The sequence below is a fragment of the Lissotriton helveticus genome, chromosome 10, assembly GCF_964261635.1.
Source record: "Lissotriton helveticus chromosome 10, aLisHel1.1, whole genome shotgun sequence".
Lineage (NCBI taxonomy): Eukaryota > Metazoa > Chordata > Amphibia > Caudata > Salamandridae > Lissotriton > Lissotriton helveticus.
Window position 1 is genome coordinate 975,168,508 of NC_136071.1, and position 22,559 is coordinate 975,191,066.

A 22,559-nucleotide genomic window follows, 5' to 3' on the forward strand; every position below is an offset into this window, starting at 1 on the left:
GCAGCAGCCTGATGGCATTGACCACCACTTGATGGATTCTCTTGTTCTCCAAACCCAGTAGGTCCCTCAGTACCATACATATTTAGTTTGTAGGGAATGAGTAAGGTTAGATCTTTGCTGAACTCCCCAAACCCTCCTCAGTTGTCCCCTGTGCAGACTATCAAGAAGTTTAACTTTAGAATCCAAGACATAAAGGCTTACAGTCACCTAACAATCACGGAAGTTTTGAATGCTTTTTTTTTTTTTTTGCAGAGTTTTTATATAGCGCGAACTAGAACCGAACCGAATCAGTTATCAGAGCGCTTTACATAGCACCAGTTACGTTACATGAGGACACACTTTAATTTTTTTAGGCACGGGGAGATTAAGTGATTTGCCCAGAATCACAGGGAGTTTTTGGCGTCGTTACCGAGACTCGAACCAAGTTCCCCAGGCCCGAGGTCGAGCGCCATAGCCGTTAGGCCAACCCCTATACCCCTGTGGTAACCCCTGTGCCAACCCCTGTGGGGGAACCATGAAATGCTTCATGGTTCCCCCACAGCAGCAGCGGTCTTTTATTTTGGTTCAGTTTCTTTAGGGGATACTTATCGCTTCCTGCCCTTTCTACTCCAGTCACTATTTGTTAGCCTCTCCAGTTTCTCCTCCGAAGTCCTCGCTACTCTCTGTATTATCTGACATTTCCACCATTTCTACACTAATTACACTGATGAAGCGTGCACGTCTCTGCTCCTCATTTTTCTCCATGAGATTCTCTCCTTGTCCCTTTCACCTTACTATGAATGTCAAAAACATCCAGTTTCCATCTTAGCTTGCCAGTTATATTCCCTTAAAGTCAGCAGCTGGTATCCCAGATACGTCATCAAATCTCCCAGTCGTATGTGCAAAGTTATTGTGTCTAGGGCGGCCCAGCAGCCTCCAATGAGTTAGCCTTGGTTTGTGGTCAATGTTAGGCCCTGATGGCAAAGGCCAATCCCCCTCGGGGAAAGATCACAGGTCGCCATTGTTCCTGTAGTCCTCTCGAGAGACACCACTATCCAGTTAGCGCCCTGAGACCTAACGGTGAATTGTGCGCTCTACAAAAGCATCTGACTTATGTAGTCAAAGACAGTCCTTGGCTATACCTCTCCCCTCTCCTAACCACTGCATTCCAATATTTCACTGCGATTCTACTTTAATATAATGTTTTTCTTGTTTCATTTGGGGGAAGCCACCATAAGCATAAAAACAGGTTTTGAAGAAAACTAAGCTGCTACTTCAACCCATCATTTGTTACAGGGGGACAGAAGGTCAAAGGTGTTTGTTGAGCAGCTTGTAAACATCTCACGATAAATCTCTTGATATAGAAAAAAGCCGAGCCTCCCTTTTATTTTCCCTTAAAGATTTCTAGACTTGAAGGATTTTAATCTCCCCAGGTAAAGGGGAGTGATTTAGTGATTCTTCCAGGAAACAAAATTTGAGAGGAATACAAAAGTTGAGGAATGAAGTTCATTTTAATGTAAATCATCTGATTAAACCAGGAAATGTCAAGTTTAACTGACCTATCAAGGTCTTTAAATAGTGTCAAGGACCAGCTGGAAATCTGCTTCTAGAGTTGGTCTAGAGACTTAGGAATCTTTCTTCACAGGTATTGTAATGGGTCTGGAGGAGATCACTAATCTTCTACGCATTGTTTCAAGGGCTACATGTGAAGTAATGCATGTGTACAAGGAAGATCTATGAGAACAATGGCCCCAAAAAGACTGAAATCTGAACATCAGTAACAGGGTTTTTTTTTCTTTTAAATGGTAGATACTTTCTCTTTCAGAGGATACACTTTTTGGTGCTCTGTGTTTAACATGGCACCTAGATAGTGGAGTATTTGTACAGAGGTCTACTTTGTTTTCAGGTGATGGATACAAACGGCCAGTCAATTTAAATGCGCTGTAGCGGTGTTGAACTTCTCACACCTTCTCTTTAATGCTAGATCAACCATATAGGATGATCTAGCACGTAAAGGATATTAATCTTGGTTTTGTTTGTGGAGACGAGCTGCTAACACAGACCTGCACTTTGAAACAGGTCTGAGGCGCATATTCCAGACTGGAGGGAAGAACAGTATACTGGTAAGGGATTCGCCTACGGTGAAACTCAGGAATTCCATGTGCTTCTTCACCACTGGAATGTGGAAGTAGAGCATATTAGGTGCAGAGCCAAAATCCTCAAATTCGGTCTCTTGATACAGTAGTTGCTTAGTCTCAGGCCCAGACTTCATATGAAGTCTTGGGGTGGGGCCTTTTTATGGGCACCAAAAAATCTTAAATAGATGCCTTTTCCTCTTTGAGGGGGAGGAAATGGTTCTATTGGATGCTTTTGCTCAATTTCATCCAAATTAACTAGAGCGGATGTTTGAGTGTAGGCTTCGGAGAGATTATTGAAGGAGTTGTTTGAAGAGTCTCCCTCCCACCAGAGGGTACAGGAGATAAAGTCAGAGTGTAATTGTCTCCAATCACTTGGGAGCTCCTATGCCAAGTTACCAGGGATTCACATAAGGCTCCGTCATAAAGTTCCCTACTATAGTAGTTGTGCTAGCTGTCTTGAATGCCATTGTTGCAGATCGATGGCTGCAGCAATGGTCTACTGTATCAATACATTTGATCTGCCGGTGAGGCTGTACCAAGATTCCTGGAGCAGGGATGTGTTTCTTCCGGACTACCAGGTTTACAACCGGAGTCCTATTTAGGTTCTCGTGTAAGTATATTAGATACTTATGAGAAGGTCTGCAATTCAGCAGTCTCTGGGTTACCATTTGTTGTGACTTGGGCGAGAAACTTCTCCGGAAGTTCTGCAAAGCATAGGACCAAAGGCAACAGGACCGATGAGCAGATCAAGAGTGTAATGTCTCCATAATGTAGACACTGTGGCCTGAGGGACCTCAACCTCTATATGGTCTTCCGCCACTCCCAATAAAAACACATAATGAAAGGTGGTGATGTAGCCTCCATGTCAGTGGTTCCCAAACTTTTGATTCCTGAGGACCCACACTGAATCCCTACTGGAAGCCGGGGACCCCCAAGCAGTTTGTACAATTTAAATTTCTTTTTAAAAACGCCTTTTGAAGCAGAGGCAATTTCAAGAGGGAGACAGCCTGAATTGGGTCTATTGGCATGGACATGTATGCATACAGCAGTGTATTATTTAGTGGTACAAGTCTCCTGCTCTCAGCCATAGCAGCACCTCTACATTATCATTCCAGAGCCTTGGAGTGGTGACCCCTTCCTTACAGAAACAGGTTGAACGATTGTGAATTATAGCATTTTTACCTATTCAGTTTAGGAAGGTCTAAAATATTATACAATTATGAAGCATTTTATAATAAACACATGCCCCAAGGAGCAACGAATATTGTGAAAATTCTAACAAGATAGTGCACAAAGTGATGAGTCCAGTGTACAGAGCAAATTCAAGGTCTATATTAGGAGTTCATCATGGAAGTGCAAGGGATGGCAGGAAGGTATCTGCACAGGAGGCATATTGTCAGCGAGATCATGGAACAATGCTATGCCAATTACCATAAACCCCTGTTAGACCTAATCTTTAGTCACAGACAGAAGAACAACATTTTACCACCAAGGGATGAGCAGTGCAGTTAAGGCATATTTCAGAGAGGCCTCGCGTGGCACCTGACATGACCCACTCCTGTTAGGATGCCCACTGCCCCGTCCAACAACAAACTGCAAAGGCTACACAGAATAAGAGCTTGATATGTCTGAATATGGAAGCTTGACAGGAAACATAATTCACCCAAGGGTTTGTGGAAAGTGAGCAATCAGACAGCAGCACGAAAATCCTACTGCTGATCCTGGCTGCATCTATTTTTACCTGCCTGCCAAGTAACAGTAACTTATACACATGTGCCTTTCAACACTTTATTGCTTTTATTGTATTGCCTGTACTTTCATTGCTGTGTCTGCTGTTGTCTGTCTTCTCCCGCTGCCTGTACGGGGTCCGTGCCCCTTTTTCTTCCCTCTGTTCCCCTTGCTGTCCCCGTGCTCTCTCTGCCCGGTCTTTCCTTCTGTACCCCTCACTGCCCCGTGTCTCTGCCCGGTTTTCCCTTCTGTTCCCCTCGCTGCCCCCGTGCCTCTCTGCCCGTTCTGCCTTCTGTTCTTAGCTGCCCCTATATTTCTGTATTCTGTATTTTGCCTCTCTGCCACTCATTTTTGTGCCCCTTTTGCCTTCTGTTCCACTCGTTTTTTGTGCCCTTCTGCGCCACTCATTTTTAGGTTTTGCCTGCAAGTGAGCACGTAGTGCGCATGCGCTAAAAAACCTCTCGAGTTCTATGTCGGATCGATGACCCGCCTCTGTCTCTCATTGGCTAGCTCCATAAATGGAGGGTAGCCATTGGGAGACAGAGGCTGTCAATCACGCTTTCTCGGGGAAAACGCGATTCGGGGGCGTTTCTCGCGCTGTGATTGGCTGCCGGCCCGGGACACCCCGTGACGTCAGCCAATCACAGCACGGCCCGGGACCTGACTTGTTAAGTTTTGCCTCGTTTCTGTTTGTATCTCTTCCTTGTGCCTGTATGGAATTGCCCATATTGTACCACTGTTTATTTGTATCATTCTAAGATGGCCAACACTTTGCCTCTAAACCTAAAGTCCTATGTTGGAACTTTAAAACATCTGTACAATGTGTACAACAGGCTGGCAAAACATAACGTTTAGGCTGCATGTTCCTTTTCTAGTTTTAGTCTTCTTAATTATCTGGCACATGGTTGTTCAGATTTTATAAGTGTTTTATTGCTTATGGTAAATGGGCGAATATAATAAATAGTGAGTGAATGAATTAATGAAAGGATGAGTGCCTGGGCACATTTATAATGCCGCATTTAGTGCCTAAACTCACCAGCGACTGAAGAGGTCCTTCAATGATAAGCCAGACTGTTGGAATTGCCAATACATGCTCCCCAAAATTGGCCTCTAGGCAGCAAATTATAATAAAAGAATTTAAAAAATGGAATCAAACTAACCCCGTCAGATTACATGACCCAAAACAATGGAACCTTGCCAAATAGAGCGCTACGCAAACACCGCTTATGTAAGACAGCAGAAAGAACACGGTCTTGTTCCTCTAACTAAGGCAAAGAGAAACTGAACCTGTCTAGCGCGTGAACTGCAGCGTGAAACGAGACCAAGGTAAATAGACCGAAAAAAGGAATGTCGTACTCGGCACTGGGACAGCTGACAAGAGTGGCGTCCATTGTATAAAGATAGCATTTGCTGCTGAGCCTTGCGAAGCAGCCCCATTAAATTGGAGTAATAGTGCCTTGTTGATGATTGTTTCCATGGACAGCCATACAGTTATCTTTATAATTTAGCGGACATTATCAAAATAAAAATTTAATGTATTTATATTTGGTCATAAAATTTAACTAGTGCCACAAACTGGGTGTCACATTATATAAATGTTTTAATAAAATGCTTGCCTATGTAATTCATGTTTGAAAAAAATCCATACAAACAATGTTTTTTTTTTTAAAATACGTATTTCCTGGTTTGGAGATGGTCGCCACAGACTCTATTAGTAAGCGGGGGTTGGGCCGCCTTCTGTAAATGTCTATTTTCTACGTCTGAATCCCGTTTCGCCCAGTGGGCATCTACCGCGGTTTGTTTTCAGCACAGCTGAGAGGAGCAGGCCGTCTCCAAAGGCGTGGTCAAGGAGTTCCCCGCCCACCGGCGGCGATTGGCTACTGCCCCCGGCCGTGTTGACAGTAGAACACTGCCTGACAGCCGCCAACGAACACCGGGGCAGAAGCTTGTGCGGGAACAGTAGCGCTACAGCCCCAGGGGCACCATAGAAGGCACGCGGTGGAGACCGTGGTACGCGAGACCTCGGCACGCGACATGTCGGCAGGCGACGGCGGGTAGCGCACCTGACTAAGACTTTTCCTGGAAGATAGGAGAATGGCGTGGGTGAGGTTCTTCCGGAGGCCCGGGGGGAGCAACCTGGGCAAGACGTACCAGCCCGGGAGCATCCTGTCCCTCGCGCCTACCAAGGGGCTCCTGAACGAGCCGGGCCAGAACAGCTGCTTCCTGAACAGTGCCGTACAGGTGAGACCGGGAGGAGGGCGAGCTCAGCCCGGGAGAACTAGGGCTTCGGGGAGGAGCAGTTTGGGAGCTGTTCTAGAGAGGGAAACCGTGCTCGCTTAGTTGGAAGATTGCTGCCCTGGCTCCGCCGAGAGAGGTGCCTGCCTGCGGCTTGTTGACTCTGCCAGGTGTCTCTCTAGCCCACAACACGACAGGCCTTACACTGACCCCACTGTCCCCTGCCGGTAGCACCAGCCCGAAGCCCCGCTGTGGACAGTGTTCGGGGCTTGCATCTGCATTGCACGCCTATAGTACTTAATTTTAGCAGGTGCCTCATTCTGACTTTTTTAAGCCAACGATGCCACTTCTTCTTTAGGGGGAGCGCCTCTCCAACGGCACAGGTCGCGCCAGTGCGACCTGGCAGAGTGTTGCTGCCATTCCTATTCCTGCACAGCAGGCCCGCACTTCCGCGAGGCACCTGTTGACAGAAGGGGAGTTCCGGTGTGAGCTGTCGGTGGCCGTAGTATTTGATTCACTACATTTTTTAAATCTAAAATACAGTGTTCCATTACGACTTGTTCACCTACGCTTTGTAAACGCGCCTCCCCCTCCAGGCCCCTCTCCCACCTTGTTAGACAGGTTCTCCGAGGCCACTTCTTCCGGCTTGAGGAATGTGCAGCCTGCTTAATAGTGTAGTTGTACTCGTAAGGGCCTTTGAGCGCTATCCATTTCTTGCCCTCGTGCTGTTTTCACAACTTCTCGAGCTTTACCTTTGTTGCTCTGGCGTCATCACTTTTTTGTGGGGACCGAGCAGGGCACCCCTTTTAATTGCAAGCGGCACATATGAACTTTGAAGTTTATCACTTTAACAGTGCACTGGTGCAAAACTAAGCAAAAACAACTGTGGTTCTTTTTCAGTTTGGGTGACAGTAGAGAAAAAAGAATTGAACTAATAAGGCATATTACAGTAACATTTTATACCGGAAATAACGATGGTAAATTACGTCCGTTTATGCGATGGAGAAAATGCTACAGATACATTGCTGTGTTCCCTAATGTTCAAGCAGGCTGTGCCCCTTAGACTTGTGGGCAAGTCATGTTGCTTAACCATATCTGCTGTGTTTGGGTTCTATGTCATCAAGGCAAACATACTGTAACATAACATCCTAGAGAAATCAAACACTCTTAAGGAATGCTAGATTAAGTAAAGTACGTACATTATAAACGGGAACGACATGGTTTACAATGACTTTAAAAAATATTTTAGGCAAAGGGAACACGCAGACTGGAAATGTTTAATAATATGGAAATGACGGATAGGACTGAAAGTAGAGGTGTTTTTAGAAGGCGACTGAACGATAATGGTTATGGGGTAGTTTGCCCGTAATGCCTGATCATACTGTTTCTTAAGACCTGCCCAATATTAGTTCCTACTACTGGGTTTTATATTGACAAACGTAACGGTAGGTATCAGGTGCTATGCCATGCATCTCCGCCTTACAGTATTTTTGCCTAATAATGATTAACTGCAACATGGTTATCTTTACTCGCTTCACCTTACCGGATTTGTTGAATCCAATTGTTTACCTTTCACACTTTTTAGGTTTTGCCTGCAAGTGCGCACATAGTGCGCATGCGCTAAAAAACCTTTTGAGTTGTATGTGCGATCGATGACCCGCCTCTGTCTCTCATTGGCTAGCTCCATAAATGGAGGCTAGCCATTGGGAGACAGAGGCTGTCAATCACGCTTTTTCGGGGAAAACGCGATTCGGGGGCGTTTCTCGGGCTTTTTTTAAGTCCCGCCCCTTTGTCCCGGGCCGCGCTGTGATTGGCTGCAGGCCCGGGACACCCCAGTGACGTCAGCCAATCACAGCACGGCCCGGGACCTGACTTGTTAGGTTTTGCCTCGTTTCTGTTTGTATCTTCCTTGTGCCTGTCTCTCGCGGTCCTTGTGCCACCCCCCCTTGCAGTTTGCGTCCCGTGTGCGGCCGGCCTTCTTCTGTCGGGTCCCCTCGCCCTTTATCTTTGCAGCGTGCTGTTAGGCCTGTGTTCGGGGGGTTGTGGGCCAGGGTGCTGTGTGCCGCTCAGGGTCTTGCGTTCACGAGTCCAGGGGGGATTATTGCTGTGCCCTGGAGATTTTCCCTCGTTGTTTCTGGCCTGGAGGTGGCGGACGGGTCCTCGTTGCGGTTCAGGCCCCCCCCCCCTGATGTCAGACTTAGGTGGGGGCTGCGGCGTGTCCCGGGCCGGGTGTAGCGGCGTGCCGGGGCGGACGGCTCCTTTTCCGGAGTGTGTTCTCCTTTCATGACTCGCTGCGGGGCCTGTGGTGCACTTATCGTGCTTGCGGTCTTCCGCCGCTACCCCCTAGCACCCCCCTTACCTTCTGTGGGTCCTGTTGACAGCCCGCGGGCCTGGTTGCCCCGGGCTGAACCGCTGCCTGCCTGGGGCGGGTGTCGGCTCAAGTTCGCCTTAGTCTGCCATTGATTGCTGGGGTTCGTGCTCCCTCTGTCAGGCGCTTGCTAGGGGGTGGGCGTGGGCTGGCTTCCTCGGGCCCGTCCGGGTTCTGATCCTCGAGGGGGGGGGGCAGAGGGGGGGGGGAGGAATGATAGGGGGCACTTGTGCGTATGTGTATGTTGGATATCCAGGATTATGTATCTTTAGCAGCGCTAGCCTCATCTTGAGCCTGGTCCATTGTTTTATGTTTTGAATATGGCAACATTTCTCTTTCCCCGCGACACGTTGGACGGGGGGGAGGTAGCTCAGTGGTCGAGCGCATGCTGTGCGTCGATGCGGCCTCGGGGTCATACCGCTCAGAATTTTAAATGTGTTGCCTGCTTGCCTACAACAACAGTGACTAATCACGGCATGCTAATGCTATTGATGCTCGCATGTGCAGGCCCCTGCTGTAATTGCAGGTACAATTTAATTATGACAGGTTTTGAACTGGGAATTCATCTCGAGGCTCGGCCTCAGCTCAACATCCCTTGTCTTTGGACTGATCTTTCGTAGGCATGCTAACGCTTCTCAGTTAGCGTTATCAGTTAACACGTTCGTCTGTTAACGCAATGGTTGGCGGTTCGAGCCCACCTCGGGACACTGACTTTGTGTTAATTATTTCATTTTAAATTTTAATTTATGCGTTTTCTTTACCCGAAGGTGTCAGCACTTCACAATAGGAACATACTGATACATGAGAACATTACAAGTTACTTGCACAATTTCTGCAGTAGCGGGGGAGATGTTTATTTATGTCAGTGATTGTAGCCATCATATGAGCTAACATGAAATTTGCCACGAATTACACGTAGAACCTTTGTCACTGGTACTCTTCTCACTCTGGCCCTCCCCTCCCCGCCGTACGTGGGAGGTTATACATGGCAGGGGGCTACTGCTGCTGCTTGCGGGACCGGTTTAAGGGTGCACCCTACAGCCCTGTAGTCTCAGCCCCCGCACTCGAGAGGATCGTTTGTTGGAATCAGGCAGGGGACGCTGCCCGGTGTGCACGGTCAACATTATGTGCAGATGCGTGCCTACGATCAGCTAAGGGCGAGCAGGCACCGCTATCCCAGTGAAACACTGCTGCTGATGGACCCAGTTAGATGTGGGCACACCACATGCCTTTTACTCACTAGATTTCTATAACAACATATATAAGAAAATTTGTCAAAAGCAATAACAAAAGCTCCAACTTTTACAAAAGCAAAACCGTTGCATTGTAAATGCTTGTTTCTCTTTTTTTTTCAATCTTACATTGCTGTACTCATAAAGACCTCATTGTACCTAGAGTCCTGAGGTCTGTGCACTGCTTAAGTCGATTTATAAATCCCCTGCAGACACTGCACAAACTATGGGCAAAGGACAGCAAGATGCAACCATTCTCCAGTGAAACAGGCAGTGCCCTCAACTTGGGAAACGATGGTTTTAATTACAATTCATACGGACGAAGGAGCTCACCTGCAGTTTTCCATTAAGAATGTAATCTTTGGCAGAGCCCTACACTGAATGGCCAGAATACCTTTAACAAGCAGCAGCTTCCGTCCGTACACAACATTAAAACAAAATAAAGCTCCTGACTTCCCTAATGTGACAACGACTGCCACTTTGCTTTCACCTTGGTTTAAAGATGTAAAAGGAGATATTACACAGGGTGCAAGGATTTTAAGAGCTGCACCAGTGTTTACCTGCACGGCGACCCATTTATCCTATCCCCGACATCACTGATAAAACCCCGATCCGTCGGTGCATCACATAGTTGCGAGGCCTTTATAGTGCATATCAAATGAGGCCAACCTTTTCCCGTGCACGACGCTAGCGCCGCAGCAACGATTTTGGAAGAAAGGCAGCGGTTTTAAAGCAGACGTCACACGGCAACATACACCACAGCACACAGGGACCTGCAGGGGAGACCTGACAGAAATGATCACACTGGACGGCAGCTCGCAATCTGCACTTAACATCTGCGCTTACTTCAGGGTCTATTATGGTAGCTGTGACTGGTCGGTCAGATAAACAACGTTACTCATCCTGGCCACAGCACAAAGGCCGGAAGTCTAATGCGGTGTTTTCACCTGGTGCTGTTCATCTGCCATGTTGCCGCTGGGCAAGGTTAGCCCACGTGACTCGCACACCAAAATTGGTTAAATTTCGAACTGTCTTCCAGTGTTTCCCTGGCAAAGATCGGGTCTCAGTTTTCAAGGGTAGGGGTGGAGTGTGCAAGCTGCTTCTCGTCCACTTGTTTATTGACTCGTCAGGTAGCATTCTGTGCTAAATGCCCTAGCTTTGTTCCACCACTAGAGAGACTGACAGACCTCTTCACACAGATGTTTAGCGCACTCTCTCAACATGTTCCTCCTGCGGACCCCTGGGAATGTCTCACGGACGCCTGAGGGTCCGCGGACCACAGTTTGGGGAAACGCTGCTCTAGGTGATTATTTTGCAGGCGAGTCTATAGATTTAGTTGTGTTAAGACTTCTAGGACAAGTCTGGCGAATGATGACTGGATGGGGGAGTTTCTCATACCTAAGAGAGAGAGTACAACAGGTGAGATGGAACAATTCGGGAGTCCAGCTAGGGATGATTTGGAAATAGCATTTTCCAAATGGGTGATAAAGAAGCACGCCTAAACCATTGCTGATCTTGACTGAGCGTCCAAGGGTATAAGTAGTACCTGAGGAGTATTGAATGCAGAAATTACCTTCCTAGATGGCAGAGGTAACACCGATAAAGAAGAAAAGGCATCCTAAAGGAAGGTGGCAAAAACCAGATGCTGTTGGCAGCCTCAATGTTGAGCTTTCCAAATGGTAAATACCTAAATCTTTTTAAAAGAGGGCCTCGACCTCAAAAGCTACAACGTTGTGTGGCTTGACATCACCAGTAAGTTCTTTAACATCAGTTGACTTTGAATTATGGAGGTTTTTTTGGATTTGTCCTCTGCAACATTGGCATTACTCTGGCTGCTAAGCTGACCGTCGACATGTCAGTAACGAGCGGTATTTCAACAATGAGACATATGACGTTGCCCAGTGATCGCGAGACTGTGGCAGTCCCTCTATTGCTTTAAGGATCTCCCTCTTTGGAAATCCCTATCTAGAGAGTACACACACTTAGAAGGTTCACCTTTTCTGTCTGACTTGTGATTCTTCCTCCGCCCACAGATCATCTGGCTTGTTTCACAGCCTTAAATGCTCTTTTTGTCATCTTCTGAAAAAATTTGCATTCCTTGATTGAATATGCGAAGGGTAAGCGCGCACACACAGAACGTGGGTCAGAGGCAGAATTCATGTTCCCAAAGAGGGACACTTTACAAAAAGTGAAGGTATCCAAGAAGAAAATTCCTTTTGGGTGACAGAAAATGAAGGGGAAAGCTTCTTTTTTTTATTTTTTTTTATTGAAAGTTCATGACAATTTAATATACATCAAAACATGACATGTGCAAAAAAACAGGGGATGGATATATATAAATAAACTTATAAATATATATATACAGACAATAGGAGCAATAGGAGCTTAAAATATCCGGAAAAGAGGATGTTACATATAAAAGACAGATTAAAAGAGCGATAATCGTGAAACATGGAGCGATTGGGAGAGCTTCACAAGCATTTATGAGGCCGCCGATCTTGACAACCGCCACGTGGCCACTGGCGCCCAAACACGTGTCCCCATTTCCCTAGATTTAACTCCCTTTAAAGCATACAGTTCTGACTCGATATTATGGATCCCTAGCATCCTGCAAATCCACATTTGAAAAGTTGGGGCCTCGGCATCTTTCCAAGCGGCAGCGATTAAAATTCTCAAGACCGCTACTGCTATAAAAATAAGCGCCTCACACTCTGTAGTTAAAACTAGTTTAGCATCACAACCAATTATTAAAAGTGTCGGGATAGGTCTATTTTGACATCTAGCAACCCCTCTAAAAAGACTGCAATTTCCCTCTTGATGGAACCTAATTTCTCACAGCTCGAAAACATATGTACAACATCGGCTGGGCCGTTCCCACACCTAGGGCAATTGTTATCCACCCTCTTACCCCAATCAAATAATTTCGCCGGTGTGTAGTATAAGTTAAAAAGCGTCTTAAAATGCTGTGCTCTTAAATTTGAGGATCGCAGAAATCTTTTATCCATTAATAGGGCTTTATCCAGATCGATATCCGGATCCCCTAGTTTTGAGGCCCAGGCTGTCTGTCTTAACCATGTCATCAGGGGATACTTCCAAAAATAGCCTGTATATTTCCCTGATTTTGAGGCCACCTCCCTTCATATAATCTAGTAATGCACATCTTTTGGATATATTTATACAGGGTCTTTTTGCTTTTATTGTATTAACCAGCTGTATATATTTAAACTCTTGGCACCCTTGAAGCGAATAGCGTGACCTCAGAAGTTCTAGGGGCCTACATACATCCTTAATCATTACTTGGCCTAATGTAGTTATTCCCTGTTTTTCCCAATGTCTCCATGAACCATCGCTACTTAGATGCGGGAATAGCCCTGAATTCCAGATTAGAGTATATTGATTGTACCTTGGGATCCCTTGATTTTTCTGTACAGAAGACCATAGCCCCCAGGCGTCTTCCAATATTTTATAACCTGAAACCTTGAAAAAGCGTTTATCATATCTCCTTAGCAATACCCCATGCGCTTCCCTCCCCAGGGCCAGCTGGAAGAAAGAGGGGATATCTCCCTGAATATGCGTAGTATCATTAGGAAAGAATAGTAAAGCCATATCTGTAAGCAAGCAGGACCAATTATAAAACCTCAGATTTGGTATTCCCAGCCCACCCCTTTCCTGCGGAAGGGACATAAGTTTGCTTGATCTCCTCACTTTGCCATATTGCCAAACGAAATTCATAAAAACTGCCTCCATTTCCTTAATCAATGTGTCATCTATCTTGTATGGAATGGACCTGAATTTATATAAAATTTTCGGGAACATTGTCATTTTAATAACGTTGGCCCTGCCTATTATTGATAAACGGAGCGTATCTATCCTTTTTAGATCTTGTTTCATTTTTGCCAATAGCGGTGTGAAGTTGTCTTTAATAATATCTCTAGGATGAGCATTAATTATTATTCCCAGATACACTACTGAATCAACATATCTATCATCGCGCTTGACTATATTTCGAGAGCATAATACTTGCGTTTTTGCCACATTTAGGCGATATCCAGATAAGTTCCCAAAGTTGGAGGTGATACTAACTATTTCACTCATGGCGCTGTCAGGGTCCGTGGTAGTTATAGCTAGGTCGTCCGCATATGCAAGGACTTTCGTGTGAAATCCATTGATAGTGATTGGCTTGATTTTATTATTATTCATTATAAGGGTTATTAGGGGGTCTATATACAGCGCAAAGAGAATAGGTGAGCATGGACACCCTTGTCTCGTGCCCCTTGTTATCTGAATCTGTCCTGAACTCTCGCCCATAAGCTGAATACTTGCAGTGGGATTAAAATACATGGCCTGAATTGCCTGTAAGAATCTAGGACCAAATCCTCTATCTCCCATCACTCTCCACAAAAAGCTCCACCTAACCCGGTCGAAGGCTTTTTCAGCGTCAAGGAGGACCATTGCGGCCCCCCCTTCGCCGGCAGCATGGATGTCGAATAATGTGATAGCTCTTTTTATATGGTCAGTTGTACCCCTGCCTGGAACAAAACCATGCTGCCAGGGAGATACTAGAGTCCCAATAATCCTCCCCAGACGTGTAGCCATAATTTTTGCATATAATTTATTATCGCTGTTTATTAACGATATTGGCCTGTAGGAGCCTGGGATCTGTTCCGGTTTACCTTTCTTGTGGAATACCACAATATTAGTTTTGGTCCACGACTCAGGTATAACTCCTGTATTGATAACCCCATTGAATAAATTGAGAAGAAGAGGTGACGTTTCTTTTTTTAGATGTTTATATACCTCCAGGGGTATAGCATCTGGCCCTGCTGCCTTGCCCGCTGCTAGATCTTGTAATGCTTCTAACATTTCGTCCATGGTAATATCCTGTTCTAGGGTTTCCCTTTCGATGGATGTGAGTTTAACACCACTTTCCGGCCAATTTATACCTGGACCGTCAATATCCAGTGTTTCCTTATACAGATCTTGATAAAATCTTCTAAAAACATCGAGGATTTCAGCTGGTTTATTAGCTGGGGGGGAAGCTTCAAGCGTGTTTAAGACATGAAACAAAGACTGCCAGTACGCCATCTCAAGATGAAAGCCTACAAAAAAAATGGTGTGAAAAAGACCAAAGGTATTGAGAGACCAGTGCAATGTATGGTAAGAGGTGGAGCCTGTGCATGTGAAACAAGTGAATGGGTTCGGATTATTTTACTTTATAAAATAAGAGAAGTATTCCAGGGTCCTGGCACGCAGGCAGGAACATTCCTGGTTTAGGACAATCAATGAAGATCCTGCAATGCAGAAAGATTTGCAAAGAAATAAAGGCGCCCCAAAACATACCAAGAACACATTTTTTAATTAAAGGTGATGGATATAACAGAGTAGGTAGGAAAATTCTAGAGTCTAACCAACAAGTCAAAATCTTTGAGAGGTCCAAAGAGACTTTTGAAAAACATTGCACCTCACTAACTCCAGGTGCTTTCCTAGATAAAGAAGTAAGCTTTGTGCTATTATCCACAAATATTTTTATTTTATCATACTACACCTGCTCCCAAAGACAACTAATTCTGCTGTTTGACCATAATTTTGAGTAATAGAGCAGTTTTTCTGAAACTATATGTATATAGGATCTCAACAAGAACATGCAACAGCTTTGCATCCTGAAAAACTTGCAGCTCGACTGTGTTAGCCTTGAAATACGTCAACATCATGTCGTGGATGTTGTATTTTTCAAACACGTTGAAGTAGTACAAACATTCTTCCACACACTTAGCCATACTCAGAGACACTTACATATACATATTAGTTTGTCAGTTGAAAACATGATCAGCCCTGGTGGATTATTTTCTCTTCTCCTTTTCATTTCTCAATTTTTATTCTAGGCTTGCATGTCAAACAACTCTTACCTCACTGAATAAGGGTACATGGACAGGTTGTATTCTACCATAAAGTTCCGTTTGCGCATTTACACTTCCATAATATGGAGTTGGAATGAGGTAGCCATCTAAAAACACAGAAGAAAAAGAAACTGGTTAATATTAAGAAATATAGCATATTTGACTCCCTATTAAACAATGTAAGAAACAATAACTTGAACACATGCACTGAAGTACCTAAGTAGACCTTTTTCAGAAGTGACAGCTATAACATTATCTAAAAATGCTATAATTTATTAGAAGCAAATCAACTGAAAGTTGATTCAGAAAATCTATACTGTGCCCAATTAAAGGGAAGTTGTTTACCTCTTACTCCGAATGGCGTTTGCAAACAGCAGAAATGGCTTCTCCACGAGTTAACGTTAATTCTGGCGTGCAGTTTTTAAGCTATGAATGATTTGGACATGACCCGAAAGAGTGGAGGCAAAGTCAAGTCGACAATGAGTGGGCATGCAGTCTGTCCGTGTGTCAAAATCTCATAAAGCACTTATGGCAAACTGATCCTGCTCTTCAGGTGAACATTGATGTGTAAGACATCAAGGAAACAATAAAACACTATATTGCGTTCCCAGTTTCCAAATGCCATATTTGGAAATCTAAGGGACTGATTCACAATGGTATGTGAGAATGTGTTAAAGAGTCTTCCTATAGGACACTTTCACGTACTTTTAAAAATGTTAAATCAGCAACAAAACGAACTTTGAACATACAGATAGTATTAGTGTTCAGTTAGTAGAAACAGAAAGAATTGTGCACTCTTAGTAATCAAGAGTTGGACGTCTCAGTATGAATCACAAAGGCTTGTAAGAGCATATCAACTGGTACCACAGCAGTACTACTTTCCGTACTACGAAATGTTTGTGACTCCGCCCCAGAGAGTTCGAACATCCAAGTGTTCCTATTTCTACACACATCGAATAAGTCTCAAATAAAAAGCTTCAGTAGTTTACCATCTTCTATTTGAAAATCCAACACGACCCAGAGCTCCTTAGGGAAACTAGCAAACTGCAAGGGAGCAAAGAGTAAACTCAGATTAACGGACTACGGAGAGTTTATTAGTAGTGATGCCTGTTCGCTTTGCTTGAAGAATGCACAGTCGTGCGAGACATTATTGAGCAGATTTACAGCACTTAAGATGACGCGTTCTCTTTCTCTTGTATGAATAGAAGTGAATGTCCAGGTTGTCCATATGCAACATTAGGGCAGTCTACCCAAAATATTTTTGGATGCAAATTAGTAAGGTATTTGCAACGGATTTTAAACATTAGAATAACTGGGCCTGATTGGCACATCTACATGTAACCTTTACACTCCTGAACAGGTCCCAGATTTTTGAAGTTGCACGTGGGCCTCATTTTGAAAAACAGATAGAAAATTTAAACCCTCATAGGTTCAATTAATTTTATAAATTCGGCTCATGTACTCAGGTCATATAGTACCCAACAATTAAAGGATCGTCTGTAGGGTCACTAGCTACTTTTTTATTCACCTTTCAAATAACTTCAAAAGCTACAGGGAATAACAAACAGAAGCATTTGTAGCAATGGCAAAATACAAAAGTCAGCATATATCACCTCAATATAACATCATGCTTTTTATAGAGTCACTGCATGTAACTGGTAAGTCACATAGACCGTGGAATAATGCACAGCATAGTGAATCCAGAAAGATTCACGCTGCAAAACTCTATATTTATATCTATGCTTGTTGGTTACAGTTTAACTTCCAGTGTTTTCCTGACTTAGTAATGACACTAGTCAATATAATTTACACATAAGATTCTGACTGCTGTGTGTTCTCACCACTGAAAAGGCTATCTTGCACTCCCCGGGTGCTACTCGCTAGGGGCGCTGCCTGCTGCACCACCGTGGGCCAGAGTTCAAGGCTGAGCCCCTACCCGCTGTAGTGCGAGAGACCAGGGAAAGGCAAGAGTAGTCGCTCGCCAGCGTAGCGGGCGCCGCAGCAGTCCAGGTGTTGCCTGGCAAATGAGCAGCCAAACTAGAAAAGCGACCGAAGGAGAACAACTGCACATTGCCACCCCGTCCCTATTCAAAGGCCAACTATGAGGGGACGATCCATGAACCGGAACCTTGCAGCCGCGCCAGGTCTACGTACTGCCGTCCCGCGGCCGCCGGCGAGGCCGCTTGGGAGCAGAGGAGGTCTCCAGCATAGACTCCTTCATGCGCTGATGGCCAGCGAGTACCGGGTGACGGGAGCCGCATCTCGTGTTTGCGGGCAGCCCCCTCTGGTGAGTTCTGGCTAGAGGGGGAACCCAGCGAGGTCTCCTTGTCGGAGGCAGTAGGGCGTGTGTGCGCCACACACCCAGATCGTGCCTGCATACTGGGTGTATGGTATCTTGTGGAGAACAGGGTAAGACATCGAAGGAGGCCCCCACTTTGTGGCAGAAGGAATTACCGAAATTCATGTTGATGGGGTGGAAGCTTGCCTATAACCTATGGTTGGTGCCGGCCATAGGATATCATGTAAGGAAAGCGCAAGCACACTACATCTATGGAATACCTACACGATCATGAGAATCTGGCGATTGGTGACCCACCTGTTATATTGGGTGATGTTGGCATGGTGTGTGTTATGCCGAACCTAACTGCTGCCTTTCTTATGCCCTGATGCGATGTCGCATATTGTAGTGGTGTTTTGCACGCTCAGGCAGGGACAATAGGGCTGATTCATGCTCATGTTCCCTTACATGCTTCATTGCATTATACCAGGTATAGGTCCTTTTATGCCTTACCATGAGAGGATACCCTGTGCAACCTATGTTTACTTGATTGCACTAATTTGTAATATTATGACAATTGCCTGGGTGGCAAGGAGATTTGTGATCAATGTGACGCCATGACGTGCCTAGTGGCACAGTGGTCATGTCTTTTGGGATAGTCCTGTCATGTATGCCCCCTTTTACATACGTTGTCCCATCCACACGACAATAACGATTCTGAACAGGTGACCTTTTACCTAGTAGCTTGCTCCTGTCTCTTCGACACCAGGCTCTTAATAGTTTATCATAATCCCTGTACCTGATGTACTCAGGCACGGTATAATTATTCTGTATAAGGGTCACCACTTTTTTCATCATTGACCAACAGCCCGCTGTGCATGATCACACTTGTTGGGAAAAACATTTATGATTGCTTTCTAAACAAATCGATTCTAGAAGAAACTCTGGAGTGACAACTCTAGTACATAAGACTATTATTCCCCCTACAAATCAGAGGAGAATTCCTTCCAAGCTGACACGGGATCCTGCATACTGAATCTTTGACACACAGAGGTCGGACATCCCTTGCAGGTTGTCATCCTCAAAGCAGAGACAGGGTCCTTCGTTCTTTACCATCAGGTTTAGGGGGTTGGTTCTTCCCTAGGTGTTTTTTGGCTATACACACACACACACACTCGTATATATATATATATATATATATATATACATACATACATATATATATACACACATATACATATACACACACACACACACACACACAACACATACAGATCTAATCTAGGTACATTTAGCCAAATTACTTTGGGCACGCATTTTAGGAATATGCAAGTGCTACTGTTTTTATCAGAACTGCTTATGTTCATCTTATTAGCACTATGGTAGAAATGTATCTACTATTTACTATACTATTACTTGCAATCTCTTTCGTACACTTTACACTTCTGTCTCCAGATTGTCGCAGCAAATATGTTTTACAAAAGACTGACGCTGGAACAATAAATACTTATTGAAACGTCCTAATCGCCACCCTGTGTATTTTCTGTGAATAAGTGAGCACGAGTGACTGAGCGAAAAGTACTGTACTGTTTTCCACGATTCCTGAGGAATCAAGGTTGTCATGTTCAGTGGTTGCCAAAAACTACCTACACCACTGTAAGCTACAGGGTAGTAGTAGCACTGTAGAGCTAGCTGGTCTTATGGCTGACATATCCTGTGGGGGTGTCCGGGATATCCTGTGGGGGTGACCGGAATATCCTGTGGGGGTGTCCGGAAGCAGCTGGGACACCAAACCCTCAGTTTAGGTCATCCAAAACGAGTAGGTCCTGGGAATTCCTAGGAACTACATGGCGATTAGGTAATTATGGTCTTAAATTCTGTACAATACAAAGGATATTTTTATATAACTTTGTGTGGAGTACCTTTTTGTGGTGTGCCGTGCGTCACTGGTGTGTGTGTTGCACAAACGCTTTACACATTGCCTCTGGAATAAGCCTGACTGCTCTACGAAGCTACCAAGGGGCTTAGTAGGAGTTATGAGTGTGTAACTGCCTTACCCTGACTAGAGTGGTGGGTTCTGCGTGGCTGAGGTGCATACCCTAGCCAACCATAAATCCTATTTCTAACAGTTACACTGAATTCATATTCTGCTTTGGTGCAATCATAGCCGCCTGTAAGCTCTAGGGGGTGTGATAGATACAGTGCAAGAAATTTTAATGGATCACCCTACTCCCACTAATTGATGACATCGCCCCAGTCTGCGTACAGCACTGCATATATCAAAATTCATATTTTATTTTAGACGCACATTAAGCGCTCCGCTCTCTATCACCACTTGACCTAAGGCGTATATAACTAACAAATCCTTTGCGCTCTTCTTGAAAAATGAGGACACCTCCTGCAGACTGGCCTTTAGCCTACCATACAAAAATATGCCCAGCAGTAAAAGCTGTCTTGATTTTTAAATGCTTGACTTGATCGCTCTGGGGCCCGCAACATTGGCCTCAGCAGATGGGCCCTATTCCCACCCCTTCAGTAATAGCTCGCAACTTGGGGGTCCTCTTTGACAACCAGTTGTCAATGAAGCACCATGTGGTAAAAGTCTCAGCCACCTGTATTACCATCATCAGGTGGCTGAGAAAAATCACGTGGATGCTTCCAGTAGACACCCTGAGGACTGTAGTCCAAGCCCTTGTTACATCACGGCTGGACTATGGGAACATCCTTCTTCTGGGTGCATGCAAGGAGGTCACCAAGAAACTACAGGTGGTTCAGAATATGGCAGCTCGTCTTATCTGTAATCTGCCCGCCAGGTCCTCGGTCTCCTTCCATCTGCGCAATCTGCACTGGCTGCGCATTGAGTGCAGTGAAATTCAGAGCTCTTTGTATAATGCATCATATCAAAACTGGCAAAGCCCCGAAATATCTATCCTCTCTGGTACAGCACTATGTCCCCTCTCGCACACGGAGATCCTCCACGCAAAATAAGTTTCAGATCCAGCGCTTCAATAAAGCCAAAATGGGCGGTCGCTCGTTTGCATTCTTAGCACCTTCTCTCTGGAACTCTCTGCCTCAACCCCTGCGATCTGAAATCTGTTACCTTAAGTTTCGCAGGGGAATCAAGACCTGGCTTTTTAATTCCTAAATCTGTTGCTTAACCCTTTTCAGCTCATTTCACCCTCTGTTTGCTCACTAGCGCCGGGAAACCTCCGGGTAGCTGCGTGCTCAACAAATGTAATAATAATAATAATAATAATAATAACTAGCGCTCCAGCGAACAAACAGATTTCCCAGTTATTAAAGATTGAATTTGAAAAGCTGATTAAGCAGCTTAGGTTCTTGCAAGATGGAGAGCATTGGGTTGGACTCCAGTGTAGTTGTGGATGCACATAGTTTAGACTGACCAGCTACTAAGGCCAATCTGTTCCAGCCCATATACTGCGAAAGCCAGCAGAGGTATAGTAGTTCGGGATGTGCACAAAGCTGTGCTTAGTAGGCATGGATGTGCTAAATGTTATGTTATGTTAGCTGCTTTTGTACCGCGCACAGCTGCCCCAGCCAAGGGGCGTCCTGCTGCCCAGAGAAGGTAAACACAACATTGCAAAAAAGCCGCAGAATCAAAGATTTTTATTAAAAAGAACGGTTTTAATAGCACGTCTGAACTGGAATAGGTCTTCCAATGCTCGAATTTCAGCAGGAAGAGAGTTCCACAGTTTTGCGGCTACCACTCGAAAAGAGCGGCCGCCACAACCAAGTGTACCACTAGTGGCTGAGACAATTCTAAGCATGGGCTTGCAATGCCTTTACTATACAGTAGTCTAGCTCAAATCAGGCGCAGTAGAGCCATGTTTGTTTCAAGGTAGTGTAAGTGTTTTCCACTTAATAGGTGGGAACCTTAGTCGACCGTGCTAATGAGTGCTATGCGGCCAGAGGTCATTGGCTAATTAACACTCATCCAAAACTAGAGTAAATCCTCTCTGGCTGTATCTTAAGGACGTAAAAAATAAAGCTCCTGCTGCCAAGAATATTCAGTTTTGTCTCGCTTGCACCAGAATGGCCATCATACAGGGGCTACCCAGTCTCCTTCGTAAAAAGGTCCAACATTTTTAGGTCGAGCGACCTATCTCAATGCGCAGGCACATTGAGCGGGAGCGAGATATATAGGGGCTTAAATAAGCTTTACCTAGACTGGCGATTTGATGCTGTGCCCGTGCGCTTTTAGGTCAATGCGCAAGCGCATTGACCTAAAATGCGCGTGCACATCAAATCGCCAGTCAATCACCAGCAGCACTCCTCCCACACCTTTGAAGTGAAGCTTAACTTCACTTCAAAGGCCCCTGCTGCTTCACACCCTCATGCCGCTCTCCCCGCTCCGCCCCCTCCCGCTGTGTCTCATTTCTACTCCCCCCTCCCCACAGCAATGCCCTCCGTCTTGTTTCATCTGCCAGCACTGGATCACTCTGCCCCTCACCGCTGGTTCTCACCCCTCTTGCTCCTCAGCCCTCGCTACCGATCCCCCTCCCCGGACGCACTCTCCATTCTCTGCCCACAACCAGCTGTAACGTTGAACCCGACTCTGCTGTCGATCTTGCTCCCGCCTATCTCTCACCCTCCCCGGCACTGACTTCAATCTCCCTTTCCCCTTCACCACTGACCCCCTCCCCACCCCCCTTGAGCACGGGTTCAGACTGTAGCCTTTCCTTT

At 45.3% G+C, this 22,559-nt stretch overlaps 1 protein-coding gene across 1 annotated transcript in view; it reads right to left on the reverse strand.

The window, feature by feature from the left end:
• Positions 1-22,559, reverse strand: part of LOC144784696 (1-aminocyclopropane-1-carboxylate synthase-like protein 1) — a 90,276-nt gene that overhangs the window by 56,337 nt on the left and 11,380 nt on the right. The window contains exon 6 of the mRNA XM_078663647.1: positions 15,587-15,684. Coding sequence (XP_078519773.1) covers positions 15,587-15,684 — 98 coding nt within the window. The remainder of the gene's footprint in view (positions 1-15,586; positions 15,685-22,559) is intronic.